Source organism: Pseudophryne corroboree, chromosome 12 (genome assembly GCF_028390025.1).
Source record: "Pseudophryne corroboree isolate aPseCor3 chromosome 12, aPseCor3.hap2, whole genome shotgun sequence".
Lineage (NCBI taxonomy): Eukaryota > Metazoa > Chordata > Amphibia > Anura > Myobatrachidae > Pseudophryne > Pseudophryne corroboree.
In genome coordinates, this window is record NC_086455.1 from 170413974 (window position 1) to 170430089 (window position 16116).

The 16116-nt window shown below is 45.7% G+C and overlaps 1 protein-coding gene across 9 annotated transcripts in view; it reads right to left on the bottom strand.

The window, feature by feature from the left end:
• KLC1 (kinesin light chain 1) overlaps positions 1-16116 on the bottom strand; it is an 88810-nt gene that overhangs the window by 20938 nt on the left and 51756 nt on the right. For all 9 annotated transcript variants that reach the window (XM_063948519.1, XM_063948517.1, XM_063948520.1 and 6 more), the window contains exons 5-11: positions 15615-15840; positions 14631-14718; positions 12827-12928; positions 11170-11343; positions 10186-10285; positions 9023-9072; positions 2146-2210 (exon numbers count right to left, since the gene is read on the bottom strand). In XM_063948519.1, the coding sequence (XP_063804589.1) occupies positions 2146-2210; positions 9023-9072; positions 10186-10285; positions 11170-11343; positions 12827-12928; positions 14631-14718; positions 15615-15840 (805 nt within the window). The remainder of the gene's footprint in view (positions 1-2145; positions 2211-9022; positions 9073-10185; positions 10286-11169; positions 11344-12826; positions 12929-14630; positions 14719-15614; positions 15841-16116) is intronic.

Below are 16116 nucleotides of genomic sequence, written 5' to 3' on the forward strand. Positions count from 1 at the left end.
TGCTGGCAGCCGTTATGTGTAACACGCTCTACAACAGTGATTATAGACTCGTAGCAGCGTTTTCAGCCCAAGTAAAGGACTGCGGTGTGTTTTCTGGCCCCGGTACACTGACCGTGGTCCTCAGATCAGCCATTGCTAGTAGTGTCAGCTATGAACTAAGCATGCAATATGCATACGATCAGGTGTCCAGGTTTCCAAGTCAAATATCCAATTACATTAAGCCCAATAATGAAGGTTTGGGAATCTGGGCAGTGACTGTGATATAATAAAGCCTCAAAGGGCTGTCGTCACCCCACACTGTGGTTCCGTCTTGGCCACCCACAATATCTTATCTTCAGGCCAGGTCTGCTACAAGTGCGGAACGCTGCTCTATGGACACTGACCCTACAGTGATATTGATATCCGCCGGGTCTGCAGCTACGCAGAGTATGGATTGTCAGACGTCGGCCACACAGCTTACGTACTCACCGCAAGTGGAGCTGCTGGCATCTCTACACTATTAATTATGACAGATCACAGAGGGCATATAACAATATATACCGGATGAATTTATTTTATTTTGTTCATTATTGGAACATTAGCCCAATCCTAACTAAAAGCCAACCTGCGGACATTTAAGTGAGTGCCGCGGCTTATCTTATATCTGCTGTTATTTTATACCAATATAGACTAAGGGGTATATTCAATTCTTGTCGGAAACTGCTGTCTTGTCAGAAAGATGGCAGTTTCAGGCAGGTTTAGGTCAGAAGGGGTTCCGATCTATTCAATGCCGGCTGTTTTTTTCTGACAAGTCGGGAATTCCTGACTTGTCGGAAAACTTGTGGATTGTCGGAATCCACGTGTGGATTGTCAGGAACGCGTCCAAACCCACAGGTTTTGGCCCCAGTTCCAACAATGTAAATCTGATTTTTTTTAAAGTTGGATTGCCACTGTCGGAACCGGGAAGATGAGACGGGGGAGCGCGGACAGGTAGGAGGGGACGGAACCATGTGAAGAGAGGAGTGTGGACGGGTGAGGCGAGGAGCGTGGACGGGTGAGGCGAGGAGCGTGGACGGGTGAGGCGAGGAGCGTGGACGGGTGAGGCGATGAGCGTGGACGGGTGAGGCGAGGAGTGGGAAACAGCAGCAGCACGGATGGGACAGTACGGGGTATGAGCGGCTGTGACAGTTGTCGGGAATGGCCAAATGCTGCTTACTGAATACTGAGCTGTTGGAAAGGATCCGACAGGAATTGAATATACCCCTAAGAATTTAACTTCATGTTGAGATGTAAAAGTTTCTTACAAAGCTAAAAGGACACTGCTGCTATTACACCTATGTCAGGTCAATGGGTTTAATGAAGCTGCAGAGAATAAGGGTAACACTGATACTTTATACGGATCTTATGCTGCTACTATTGTATAAGTTGTATCCAACTTGCAATAATGTTTCTGCACACCCCTGTGTAATACTGGTTATTAGATCTTAGTACCCTAATATTGTGAGGAGATAGAGGTAAGTTACATTTGTGTTTCAGAAGGTTTATGTGATGTTTATGTATTTTATAATATTAAACAAGATGAATATTTCTACATTGGTTTCTGGGTACAGTACGGAGTTAAGGTTTATGTCAGTGCAGCTTTATCCCCGGCGTTCCACACCACAGTCCTGGCAGTCTCCTAGCAGACAGAAAACGTGGGTGGAATGTACTTAGCAGAAACTAGGGCGTTCTCATGTTATGTTGTCTCACAGCTCAGAGGAACCCTCCTTAACGCTATAGTCTTCTCTCACTGATTGAGACTACACAGAACTAGTGTCCAACACTGACAAGACAGCCCCAAAAACGGACATTCAGTGCGGGGACGACCTGCCCCTGCAGGAGTAGATGGGGAAGTTGTCAGGAGCTGGGCTGCGTCCGCTCGCGTTAGGCAGAATTAACCTTTAAAGCCACAGCGCACAACAGATCACTTAATGCATTTGTATTGCTGTGGCGCTGATCCAGGTGCAGGGATATTTCTATACAACCTATGTAGTACCGTAAGTCAGTGGTACTGGCTTAATGGAACTACAATTCTGCCGCGCTGGAATCCATCATCTGAAAAGTTGGATCAACAACCGCTGGGCAATGCACGCTTTACATAAAGAGCAGACAGAGAGAATCACCTACCTGTCCACTTTGCAAGCTTTGTACCAGCCTCCATATTCCCCAAATGTGCCGTCCTTTTGTTTCCCCTAAAAAACAGAGAAATGCAGGTACAGGCAAATTGCTAAACACCCATCTCCTAAAGTAGTTTGTCCTAGACCAATTTCCCGTAATACTATACTTTCTCCTCATGTTCATACTATATAGATATATACATATACTGTATATAAATACACACACACAAATATATGACAGAATAAATGGCACACACACATATAACAGAACAAATATGCAAATGACGGAACATCATAACAGTAACATCAGCACCAGCGTAATTGCTATGTCGGGCGCCATCTAGTGGCCATCAGCGCGCAAAACACTTGAATTCCCCCATAGAGGTGAGAAGCAGCGTTCATCTTATTATATAGTCGATAGATAGACAGACAGATAGATCCGCACACATATTGTGTATACATGCATTGGTGGTGTATGTAGCAAAGATGTGAGTAGGGTAGGTGTGAGGGTGTATTAATGTGAGTAGTACAGGTGGGAGTAGGGTAGGTGTGAGGGTGCATTAATGTGGGTAGTATAGGTGAGAGTAGGGTAGGTGTGAGGGTGCATTAGTGTGAGTAGTACAGGTGGGAGTAGGGTAGGTGTGAGGGTGTATTAGTGTGGGTAGTACAGGTGGGAGTAGGGTAGGTGTGAGGGTGTATTAGTGTGAGTAGTACAGGTGGGAATAGGGTAGGTGTGAGAGTGTATTAGTGTAGGTAGGAGTAGGGTAGGTGTGAGGGTGTATTAGTGTGTATAGTATAGGTAGGAGTAGGGTAGGTGTGAGGGTGTATTAGTGTGGGTAGTATAGGTGAGAGTAGGGTAGGTGTGAGGGTGTATTAGTGTAGGTGGGAGTAGGGTAGGTGTGAGGGTGTATTAGTGTGTATAGTATAGGTAGGAGTAGGGTAGGTGTTAGGGAGCATTAGTGTGGGTAGTATAGGTTAGACTAGGGTAGGTGTGAGGGTGTATTAGTGTAGGTGGGAGTAGGGTAGGTGTGAGGGTGTATTAGTGTGTATAGTATAGGTAGGAGTAGGGTAGGTGTTAGGGAGCATTAGTGTGGGTGGTATAGGTTAGACTAGGGTAGGTGTGAGGGTGTATTAGTGTAGGTGGGAGTAGGGTAGGTGTGAGGGTGTATTAGTGTGGATAGTACAGGTAGGAGTAGGGTAGGTGTTAGGGAGCATTAGTGTGGGTAGTATAGGTGGGAGTAGGGCAGGTGTGAGGGTGTATTAGTGTAGGTGGGAGTAGGGTAGGTGTGAGGGTGTATTAGTGTGGATAGTACAGGTGGGAGTAGGGTAGGTGTTGGGGAGCATTAGTGTGGGTAGTATAGGTGGGAGTAGGGCAGATGTGAGGGTGTATTAGTGTAGGTGGGAGTAGGGTAGGTGTGAGGGTGTATTAGTGTGGATAGTACAGGTGGGAGTAGGGTAGGTGTTGGGGAGCATTAGTGTGGGTAGTATAGGTGAGACTAGGGTAGGTGTGAGGGTGTATTAGTGTAGGTGGGAGTAGGGTAGGTGTGAGGGTGTATTAGTGTGTAGTGTATAGTGTGGGTAGTATAGGTTAGACTAGGGTAGGTGTGAGGGTGTATTAGTGTAGGTGGGAGTAGGGTAGGTGTGAGGGTGTATTAGTGTGGATAGTATAGGTAGGAGTAGGGTAGGTGTTAGGGAGCATTAGTGTGGGTAGTATAGGTGGGAGTAGGGCAGGTGTGAGGGTGTATTAGTGTAGGTGGGAGTAGGGTAGGTGTGAGGGTGTATTAGTGTGGATAGTACAGGTGGGAGTAGGGTAGGTGTTTGGGAGCATTAGTGTGGGTAGTATAGGTGGGAGTAGGGCAGGTGTGAGGGTGTATTAGTGTAGGTGGGAGTAGGGTAGGTGTGAGGGTGTATTAGTGTGGATAGTACAGGTGGGAGTAGGGTAGGTGTTGGGGAGCATTAGTGTGGGTAGTATAGGTGAGACTAGGGTAGGTGTGAGGGTGTATTAGTGTAGGTGGGAGTAGGGTAGGTGTGAGGGTGTATTAGTGTGTATAGTACAGGTGGGAGTAGGGTAGGTGTTAGGGAGCATTAGTGTGGGTAGTATAGGTGAGAGTAGTGTAGGTGTGAGGGTGTATTAGTGTAGGTGGGAGTAGGGTAGGTGTGAGGGTGTATTAGTGTGGATAGTATAGGTAGGAGTAGGGTAGGTGTTAGGGAGCATTAGTGTGGGTAGTATAGGTGAGACTAGGGTAGGTGTGAGGGTGTATTAGTGTAGGTGGGAGTAGGGTAGGTGTGAGGGTGTATTAGTGTGGATAGTACAGGTGGGAGTAGGGTATGTGTGAGGGTGTATTAGTGTAGGTGGGAGTAGGGTAGGTGTGAGGGTGTATTAGTGTGGATAGTATAGGTAGGAGTAGGGTAGGTGTTAGAGAGCATTAGTGTGGGTAGTATAGGTGGGAGTAGGGCAGGTGTGAGGGTGTACTAGTGTAGCTGGGAGTAGGGTAGGTGTGTGGGTGTATTAGTGTGGATAGTATAGGTAGGAGTAGGGTAGGTGTTAGGGAGCATTAGTGTGGGTAGTATAGGTGGGAGTAGGGCAGGTGTGAGGGTGTATTAGTGTAGGTGGGAGTAGGGTAGGTGTAAGGGTGTATTAGTGTGGATAGTATAGGTAGGAGTAGGGTAGGTGTTGGGAAGCATTAGTGTGGGTAGTATAGGTGAGAGTAGGGTAGGTGCGAGGGTGTATTAGTGTGTATAGTATAGGTAGGAGTAGGGTAGGTGTTAGGGAGCATTAGTGTGGGTAGTATAGGTGAGAGTAGTGTAGGTGTGAAGGTGTATTAGTGTAGGTGGGAGTAGTGTAGGTGGGAGTAGGGTAGGTGTGAGGGTGTATTAGTGTGTATAATATAGGTAGGAGTAGGGTAGGTGTTAGGGAGCATTAGTGTGGGTAGTATAGGTGAGAGTAGGGTAGGTGTGAGGGTGTATTAGTGTAGGTGGGAGTAGGGTAGGTGTGAGGGTGTATTAGTGTGGATAGTATAGGTAGGTGTAGGGTAGGTGTTAGGGAGCATTAGTGTGGGAAGTATAGGTGAGAGTAGGGTAGGTGTGAGGGTGTATTAGTGTGTATAGTATAGGTAGGAGTAGGGTAGGTGTTAGGGAGCATTAGTGTGGGTAGTATAGGTGAGAGTAGTGTAGGTGTGAAGGTGTATTAGTGTAGGTGGGAGTAGGGTAGGTGTGAGGGTGTATTAGTGTGGATAGTATAGGTAGGAGTAGGGTAGGTGTTAGGGAGCATTAGTGTGGGTAGTATAGGTGGGAGTAGAGGTAAGTGTGAGGGTGTATTAGTGTAGTAGGAGTAGGGTAGGTGTGAGGGTGTATTAGTGTGTATAGTATAGGTAGGAGTAGGGTAGGTGTTGGGAAGCATTAGTGTGGGTAGTATAGGTGAGAGTAGGGTAGGTGTGAGGGTGTATTAGTGTGTATAGTATAGGTAGGAGTAGGGTAGGTGTTAGGGAGCATTAGTGTGGGTAGTATAGGTGAGAGTAGGGTAGGTGTGAGGGTGTACTAGTGTAGGTGGGAGTAGGGTAGGTGTGAGGGTGTATTAGTGTGGATAGTATAGGTAGGAGTAGGGTAGGTGTTAGGGAGCATTAGTGTGGGTAGTATAGGTGAGAGTAGTGTAGGTGTGAAGGTGTATTAGTGTAGGTGGGAGTAGGGTAGGTGTGAGGGTGTATTAGTGTGTATAGTATAGGTAGGAGTAGGGTAGGTGTTGGGGAGCATTAGTGTGGGAAGTATAGGTGAGAGTAGGGTAGGTGTGAGGGTGTATTAGTGTAGGTAGGAGTAGGGTAGGTGTGAGGGTGTATTAGTGTGGATAGTACAGGTGGGAGTAGGGTAGGTGTTAGGGAGCATTAGTGTGAGTAGTATAGGTGAGAGTAGGGTAAGTGTGAGGGTGTATTAGTGTAGGTGGGAGTAGGGTAGGTGTGAGGGTGTATTAGTGTGGATAGTATAGGTAGGAGTAGGGTAGGTGTTAGGGAGCATTAGTGTGGGTAGTATAGGTGGGAGTAGGGTAGGTGTGAGGGTGTACTAGTGTAGGTGGGAGTAGGGCAGGTGTGAGGGTGTATTAGTGTGAATTGTACAGGTGGGGAGTAGGGTAGGTGTTAGGGAGCATTAGTGTGGGTAGTATAGGTGGGAGTAGGGGTAAGTGTGAGGGTGTATTAGTGGGGGTTTGAGTCAGTATTATTGTTGGTAGTATAGGTGGGAGGGGTAGGCGTATAGGTGCATTAGTATACGCAACATAGGTATATATTCGTAATATTTGGAAGTGTTTAAAACATTTTAGGCTATGGGAGAGGCTGATTGGACCTTGTAGGGAACTTCCCAAGTAGTATAGGGAGTAATGTCAGCTGTAATATACAGGTGGTCTTCAAACCATACCACACCCGTAATATACAGTATATGTGTGTATTTTTGGGAAGTGTTTAAAAATGTTCAGGCTGTTGGAGATGCTGATCGGGCCTTGTGGGGAACTTCCTAAGTAAATGGTGACAAGGGAGAGGTCTTGTAGGAGTCACTGAGATGCTCATAGAAAATATTAGGCACAGGTCAGGGGGAGACCTATGAAGGAGAACATTTTCATAGGAGAGTTGTGATTTACATGTGTGTACTTTTTGCGCAATATGGTGTGAGACGCCTGGCACAATTCATGTGTTGTGCACTGTCGCCTCAACGTTGCATCAAACTTTGCTAGTATCAGAATTTTTGTGGCAATGTATTCAGTATAAAGTCGCAGACTATGAATAATGATGTGTGGCACGGGTCAACATTTTTGAAGGCTTTGTCATTAAGAGTACGTAATGAATTGTATTCTAAAGGACACAGGGAGCCAGCGAGAGGATTTGAGAAGTGGTGCACCAGATGTCTACCAGTGAGAGTAGAGCGGCGTAAGCTGGGGGAAGAGAGCGACAGATATCAGGAAGTTGCAGCAGTTAAGGTGGAAGATGAGAGACTGTAAAGTGGAGGTGATCCAACTGGAAAGTATGTGGTATAGAAGAGCTATACTGTCTAAGATAGACAGTCAATAGGTCTACACCATATGGTCAACAGGTACAAACTATTGACAGGGTCAAAAACCTGAAACCAAAATGGTCAACTTGTTTTATTTTTCTGGCCACATCCTGTATATTTCATGTTCTGTGACCACCATCAGTAGAAACCTAGACGCTCACCACGCTTCGGTCAAGGTTACTATTCCCAATCGTAATCCTCGTAGATTGTAAATCAAGCAACTGTTGGGAAAACATGTGAAAATCCATGTGTCAACCATTGTTATGTTGACCTTTTGAACCTGTCAATCTTAATCACTGTTGACCTTTTGTACCCGTTGACCACATGGTGTCGAACGAACTAGAAAGTGTACGTAGATCGATCATCCGGATACCACTGGAAAAAGACTGATCAGAATAAAAGTATAGGATGGAGTCAGGTTTGGGGGACTGTAGAAATTGTGGTGATGGTGAGGGAGATTTGAAGGAAAGTGAGGACTCGGAGGAGGGAAGATGAGTTGTGTTTGGACATGTTAAGCTTTAGGCGGTACTGGTAAATCCATGTGTAAATCGCAGAGGAAGAGTTGGTTGCACAAGATAGTACAGACGAGGAGAGGTAGGTTTGGGTATCATCACTGTAGAATTGGTACTAGAGGCTGGATGAGTGAATAGGCTTACCAATATATATGGCACACAATAAGAAAAGCAGAGGACTAAGAACAGAGACTTGTGGAACCCCAACAGATAGTAGGAGGGATTAGAAGGATGAGACACTAAAGGAGCAGTTTAAGTAGTAAGAAGCGAGCTAGGAAAATATGGACACCTCTAACCCACAAGTAATGGCGCAGCGTCCCCCAGATGGATGAAAGAGAAATATGGTCTGATCAAGTTCAATGGAGTGAAGGGTGTACAATAGAGTATTTAGATTACATTCATCAGTCTCTAGTAGGGGGACAGGGAACTGCAGGGGAACAAATAGAGGTTGATCACTATTTCAGATGATGTCAATGCAGATAGACAATGGAACAACACAATGGGGAGGGATCCATTGGCTATTAGGTTGTATAAAAGAGGAATTGGTATCAAAGAGGTGGTGAAGCCACACTTAGGATCTTGTGCTCACGTCTGGGGACCACATCTCCAGTCAGGCATGGGTAAAACATTGAGGTAGGTAACTACAGGACAACATTTACCAGGAAACACTAAGTGACCTCAATATGCATTACAAGTTGAGTATTTTGGATATCAGATTTTCCCGTATTTTAATATTTGCATACCATAATGAGGTGTCTTGGTGATGGGACCCAAGTATACACACAGAATGCATTTATGTTTTGTATACACCTCATACACACAGCCTGATGGTGATTTTATACAATATTTTTTATAATTGTGTACATGATACAAAGTTTGTGTACACTGAACCATCAGAAAGCAAAAGTGTCACTATCTCAGTCGGGCTCAAAAATGTGGGAGTTTGGGATATTGGGGGATTAAGGCATGCTATGTACAGACGTAAAGCTACCCTAATTATATAGATCATGTTGTGCTGCCATCACAATCTGTTCCTATGGCTGCTGCTAAACATATATATGGTGGACGGGGGGGACTGAGTCCTCTTTGTAAATGTGCGAGCACACACACACACACACACACACACACACACACAAGCCTGTGGCATGTTTAACATTAACTGTTTAGATATTGTTCTCACGTTGATTATTTTGTAATTCATTTATTTTGAATTGGTCAATAAGGCAAAACACCATTTGATCACAGTCCATTATAAGGACCCAGATGAATGTGTGAAGGGATGACATATCATGGTCCATCGCTGTTTTTATACGGTCGGCCCAGCTTATGACCAAATCTTACTTTGAATTTTTCTCTTTCTTCGGCATGCATCCAGATTGGTTTATTCTCATCTACAAGGCATGAAGAAAATATGTAGAAAAATCAGCAAAGATAATTAAATATGTTCCTCCTATAGATTCTAACACATCCACTGTACCTATACAGATTTACCATTTGTTATAGAAATATTACGGCGTCGATTCCTAGTTGGATAGCGACACAAGTGCGGCTACTGTATATACCGCACTTATGCTACCTCCTGACTTATCTTCGAGTCCGTGGCGAGATTGGCCCGGGAGCTGCACTGCGAATTGAATCGACCGCTACAAGGGCATCAATTTAATTGGTGGATACATTTATGAAGGAGGTCAGGGTGACGTTCATGCACCATTATGCAGGACTTAAATAGAGTGTTAAAGGCACACATACAGTATATAAAACATAACCTAATAATAAATAAGAATATATAATAATCATATTACTAGTCTACTTGACCACATAATGGTCATTAAATCTGCTTGCAGAGCCTACCACCCAGAACCATTACTGCGGTCTTGATCCCCTTGCAATTTACCAAAGCCCTTCTGCACACTTCTCCAGGACTGTAGACTAAGGACTGGCCTAGATACAAGAGCGGTCATTGGGGCGAATGGCCACGTAGGGGAGTACATACATAACCGATCAGACACGAGACATACCAGCCTTACACACAGTATTATTTCATCTCCCCTACTAGCCATGTGTAGAATATATAGTCTAACATACAGTAGTATAATATACGAGGGACTAGAACGTCTAAAGGGCTTTATATACAAAGTGGCGGTTTTGTAAGCAGCGGGTTGGATGCTAAAATTGAAAGCAGCACTCCTAGTCAGTGCAAAGCATGCCAGGCTTTACACTGATTGCGAATGCCGCTTTAAATTTTCACCTCCAACCCGCCGGGATGCGTAGGTTTATAAAAGCTGCCCTTAGGCCTTGTCTTTCACAGACAATTTTAACCCTTTCCCATTAACCCAAATGGTAAAAAGGTGAATTTCATTGGTCTTTAGCCACGGATTATAAAAAGGTCTAATGCCAACTAACGCCAACATAAAGTGCAGCAGATTATACATAGATTAGTCCAATATCACCTGCTTTACCATGATATGTAACATAACTAGTTCTATGTAAATCACAATCCTTACCATCGACTGATCCGAACTCCCTTTCGTGTGCCCGCGTCAGAATCTCCTTGTACAAGGTCTCCGCCTGCTTGAACTTGCCTTGTTTCAGGTAGCAGGAAGCCTTCAAACACAGAACATGATCATTAGACTCAGGGGGTCATTCCGAGTTGAATGCCAGCTGCATTCGTTCGCTGTGCAGCGATGAGGCAAGAAAATGGCACTTCTGCGCATGCGGCGCAATGCGCACACACAACGTACCATTACAACGAACGTTGTAGTTTCACACGGGTGGTCTTCAGTATGCCGGCGGTCGGGCTCCCGGCGACCAGCATACCGGCGCCGGGAGCCCGACAGCCGGCATACCGACACTTATTCTCCCTCGTGGGGGTCCACGACCCCCCTGGAGGGAGAATAAAATAGTGTGGCGCGCGTAGCGCACCACCGTACCCGTAGCGTGGCGAGCCCGCAAGGGGCTCATTTGTGCTCGCCACACTGTCGGTAAGCCGGCGGCCGGCCTCCCGGCGCCAGTATGCTGGTCGCCGGAAGGCCGGCCGCCGGCAGATCGTAGTGAACCCTTTCACACAGGGTCTAGCGATGCTTTTCAGTCGCACTGCTGGCCGCAGAGTGATTGACATGAAGTGGGTGTTTCTGGGTGTCAACTGACCGTTTTCAGGGAGTGTTCGAAAAAACGCAGGCGTGCCAGGAAAAACGCAGGCGTGGCTGGGCGAACACAGGGCGTGTTTGTGACGTCAAAACAGGAACTGAACAGTATGAAGTGATCGCAAGCGCTGAGTAGGTTTTGAGCTACTCTAAAACTGCACAAAATAACTTTGCCGCCGCTCTGCGATCCTTTCGTTCGCACTTCTGCTAAGCTAACATACACTCCCAGTGGGAGGCGGCATAGCGTTTGCACGGCTGCTAAAAACTGCTAGCGACCGATCAACTCGGAATGACCACCTCACACAGCTGGAGAAGGGGTAACGGGACACAAATAAGCCAAGTTACCAAGTTGTTCTTAGTCTTTGCCACGTTTGGATCGTCTGGCCCCAGTTTGGTCTGATAGATCTCCAGTGCCCTCTGGTAGTAATACTCCACTTCCTCATATTTTCCTTGGTTCTGGCACAGTAAAGCCAGGTTGTTCAACTGCTTGGCTACATCGGGGTGATCTTTCCCCAGCACCTGCACATAAACCAGTGATCAGTATACGGCGATGGTGACAGAACAGAAACATTATACAACTATAGCTGGGTATACATTTGGAAAGCAGACAGGAATTCAGCCAGGGTTTTGATTTGGTATCCGGACAGGATTCCGGCAGTCTAAATACCGACACTGGAATCTGACAATCTTAGGAATGGGGGGGTGTTAGGTTTACGCTGCGGGGGGAGGGTACGGGTTAGGCTGTGGGGGATAGGAGGGGGCTTAGGCATAGGCTGTGGGGGAGGTGGGTTAGGAACCCCTGGGGAGGGTGGGTTAGGCATCACTGGAAAGGGTTAGCCTGCAGAGGGTGTTGGAGGGATGGAGGGGCTTTGGAGGCAGGGCCGGATTTAGGGGGGTGAAGGGGGCGACCCCCCCCCCCCCAACACAGTCATAGCCACGCCCACTTTTGAGCAGAAGAGAGCTCTCCGGGGAGAGCCGGAGGCAGAACGATGTGCTGCAGCCTATACCACAGCAGCACAGAGGAGCCAGGAGAGCAAGGGTTACAGAGCATTTGCCCCTCCCTTGCTGGTGTGTGGGTACTAGGGCTAATAAATACAATTACCCCATAGCACAGTCACATGTACATAGAACAATCACAAAGCTCTATCTCAGTCTCACTCAAAAAGTTCAGTCAGAATTGAGAGAGGAGGAGTTAGGATTGCAGATGGGAGGAGTTGGGACTGTAGAGGGAGGAGTCCAGATTAAACAGTAAAACCCTCCCCCCTAAAGAAAAGTCTAGATCAGTCCCTGTTTGGAGGTTAGGTTAAGGCTATGGGAAAGGAGGGTTGGGGGGGGGGGGGGGGGGGGGGGGGTGTTTTAAGAAAAAGGGATACATTGCTAAATGTTCCCTTGCCGGTACTGTTACCATCGGGATACCGCTGTTGGTATTTTGACAGCCGGAATCCTGGCCATAGATCTCCCGATACCAGCGCCTATTGGACAAACTGTGACTGCTGTCCACCCAGCTACAAGTGACACCCTGATGAGTCTGGCAGACTGTCTAATGACCAAGGAGCACAACGTTATATCCATTTTCATTTTTCTGGAAGTGTTCTGTAAAACATGGATATAACTTAGCACACACCAGAAGAAGCGAAATAATGGTGGTGTCAGAACACAAGGACACCTCCATGATATTACTCCTGGACGGATAATCTGCAACCGGCCACAAAATGCTGCCCACCACCGTGCACAGGGGACAGATACTTTAACAAAGGTGCAAACTGCTAGACTGGTTCCTTTATGACACACCCCAGTGCAACAGTGCCCCCAAGGGGTCACCTTATGTAAGATAGTAGAATACTGTACTGTGTAACTAAACAAAAGCCAACCCCCTCTCTGAGAAAACACAGGATCTCTGCTGGTGACGGCAGGTAGAGTTACAGGAATACTATTTATCACACAGCGTCTCACCATCACGGTCCTATAGGAAGATGCAGTAACTTGGCGTTCTCAGTCTTACCTTTTCCCGGATCTCCAAGGCTCTTTTGCATAATGGTTCTGCTTCCTTGTACTTCCCCCTCTTACCATAGAGGACCGCCAGGTTATTAAGTGTAGCTGCGACCTGTAAAATGGAAGACGTTGCTTAATACCCACAGGCAGCAATCTCAGCACAATCACATCAAAGTACAAAGGGTCCCCAAGGACAAGCGTAGATCACTGAAGAAAAAAAAAATCAATTTCGGCCAAGATGTGGAAAAAAGAAAGCAGCGATTATCACCGCAGTACAAAGGAGCCCTGCGTCCGTTACTGCATCAGATTTCCAGCAAGCATACATACAGTGACGCTGCCACCGACATCTTAGCATAGGAATAGATCATTGTTGGCAAAGAGGCGCCTAAATGAAGGATTGATTACAGTCTGCAAGAGTAGGAGACTAAAATGACTAACGCAGCAATGGCGGCTCTCACTGTTACGGGCACTGGATGGCTCAGAATCATGAAACGTGCTGTTCTGTAGCACTGGCAGTGCCACGTGCAGTGCGCGTATATCTGCAGTGTTGCAATATTTTTTTAGGATCTTTAGAAAAATAAAATTCAGCTCACCTTGTAACATTATCTGCATGTATTACTGCTGCCACCTAGAATAATTGGCCTTTACAGCAGCACAAGAGCTGTCTTGTTAGGCATCGTTAAAAAGCTGGATTTGCTATAAGTCAATTAAATAGCTTTAAAGAGATGAATCCATATCTTATAGAACCTTAATAAATCAAAAATAAATCATACCCGCAGGACAGTTTTATACCCAAACCCATAATCCACATTTTAGTTTTCTAAACAGAGAACAATCAGATGGCTTAATTCACACCTGATCACAGCAGCAAATTTGTTAGCTAATGGGCAAAACCATGTGCACTGCAGGGGAGGTAGATGTAACATGTGCAGAGAGAGTTAGATTTGGGTGGGTTATTTTGTTCCTGTGCAGGGTAAATACTGGCTGCTTTATTTTTACACTGCAATTTAGATTTCAGTTTGAACACACCCCACCCAAATCTAACTCTCTCTGCACATGTTACATCTGCCCCACCTGCAGTGCACATGGTTTTGTCCATTAGCTAACAAATTTGCTGCTGCGACCAGGTCTGATTTAGGCCCAAAGTCTGTCCGTTTTTTCTTGTATGGACACAATTATCATTCCACGATTATACAATGTACAAAATCAAATAGTAGAATGTCTCCATTCTTAAAGCAGCAAAGTTTGGTTAGAGCAGCAGCTTTACCCCAATAAAGATTATATAATGGGTTTAATAAGGGTATATTGCCCCGGTGACAGCAGCCAAAGCCTTCCAGCAACACGTTTCCTGTGTACAGGTTTATTTAGCTTTTTTTTCTCTAATTGTGTAGTAAAACATACAGGGTAATACCAAATTAGCCACAAAATCGCAGCAATATTTTGCAAATGTTTTCCGTGTCTGTCACGTGAAAATGTATTTTTGCGTGTATGCATGTTCCTTTTTTTGCCCTATCCTATTCCAAACGTGCGAAAATGGGACTTGAGACAAGAAAAATCAGTGAAAAAGTGAAAAATCAGCCTGTAGTTCAAAAAATGTTACACTAACCTAGGACAACAGTACAGAAGTGTAATATAGGTCGTATTAAAAATATTTGGGGTACTTAAATTAGGTCAAATGGCTGTTAAATTATTATTTTTTTGAAGTGGGAAAATATTATAAAAGAAAGTTTTTTTCAGCAAAATAAGAACTCAAATTGATTTTGTGGTACATAAGAAGGAAGATAAGAGATGGAAATCAGAAATTGACCACTCACCGCTGGGTGATCTTTTCCCAAGGTCTTCTCTCGAATGGCCAGGGCGTCATTTAATAGATTGGCAGCATCTTTGTATTTGTTTTGGTCCCTGGAAACGAGGAAAAGTTTGTTAAACAACTGAAGATGAATAATCCGATTTGTCAGACAATCAGACACACACATCACACAATCCGGCTACCAATGGCAACTACATAAGAGAAAATGTAAGGAAAAACACTAACGTAGCTTTGTACTTCTATACCTAAATGACTTCTCTGGGTCCCAGTAACATCCAATCACAGTGTCTCTATAGGCTGGCCATATTATCCCTTTACCCTGGGACACTCATGGATTACGGGTGTGGTATGGAAGGCAGATAGTAACTAGGTCGACAGTGTCTTGGTCAACCACTATTGGTCGACAGTAACTAGGTCGACAGGTCAAAAGATCGACATGAGTTTTTTATGGGGTTTTTGGTGTCGTTTTCTTTGTAGAGTGCCCGGGAACCCCATTAGTGCACCGTGTCCCCTCGCAGAACCTCGCTTCGCTCGGCACAGATTACCGTTCCAATTGTAGTCCACATGGAACGTTAAGTATGTAAAGGTTCAAAAAAGAAAAATCATGAAAAACTCATGACGACCTTTAGACCTGTCGACCTAGACCCTGTCGACCAAGAGACACTATCGACCTAGTTACTGTCGACCAATAGTGGTCAACCTAGATAGTGTCGACCTAGAGACCGGATCCCATGGATTACACAGGTTCTGTGGCTGGCTGACAAGTCTGCATGTCACCTGGTTTTAAGCAGCCACAGAACCTGTGTAATTCCTGAGCATCCCAGGTTAAAGGGATAATATGGTCAGCCTAGTTTAAGAAATCTGTGGCTCTGCAGCTGCACTGAACCGCAGTGGTACAATGGCTGGAAAGCCACGGATTGGCCGTGTGCTCCTGCGCTATGATACAAGTACACAGATCTGTTCCTGAGACTGCTAAGAAGCCACTGACCTGTATACCAGAGCCAGTATATTGAGCATTGTGGCAACATCTGGGTGATCATGACCAGAGGTCTTCTCCAGGTCTTCGAGAGCTTGCTTGCAGAGAGGTACAGCCACTTCATACCTGCCCTGGGAGGCGTACTGAATGACCAGATTATGGAGGGTTCTTAATCGCGCAGGGATCTCGTAGCCACCTTGTTGGGCTGCAGCGGCCGCACTGCTGTGCTGTTGTTGTACTGTAATCAGTGCAGTGGATTCATCAGGTTTAATATGCAAGCAAGAGAGCAAATAACAGACTATAAGAGAAGTGGTCAGTGTACTTTTAATGCTTTTCAATAACTGGAAAATACACTCTTCATAAAACCGTTCAAGGTAGGTGATGCATGCTGAGGGTGGCAGTCCCCATACTAAGACTCAGTGGAAGGTGCCTGGACAGCAAGAAAATTCTGAAAGCTGCCCGAAATCTGAAAGTACCCATCACCTGCCAGTAATGTGCCAACACAGCCTGATAG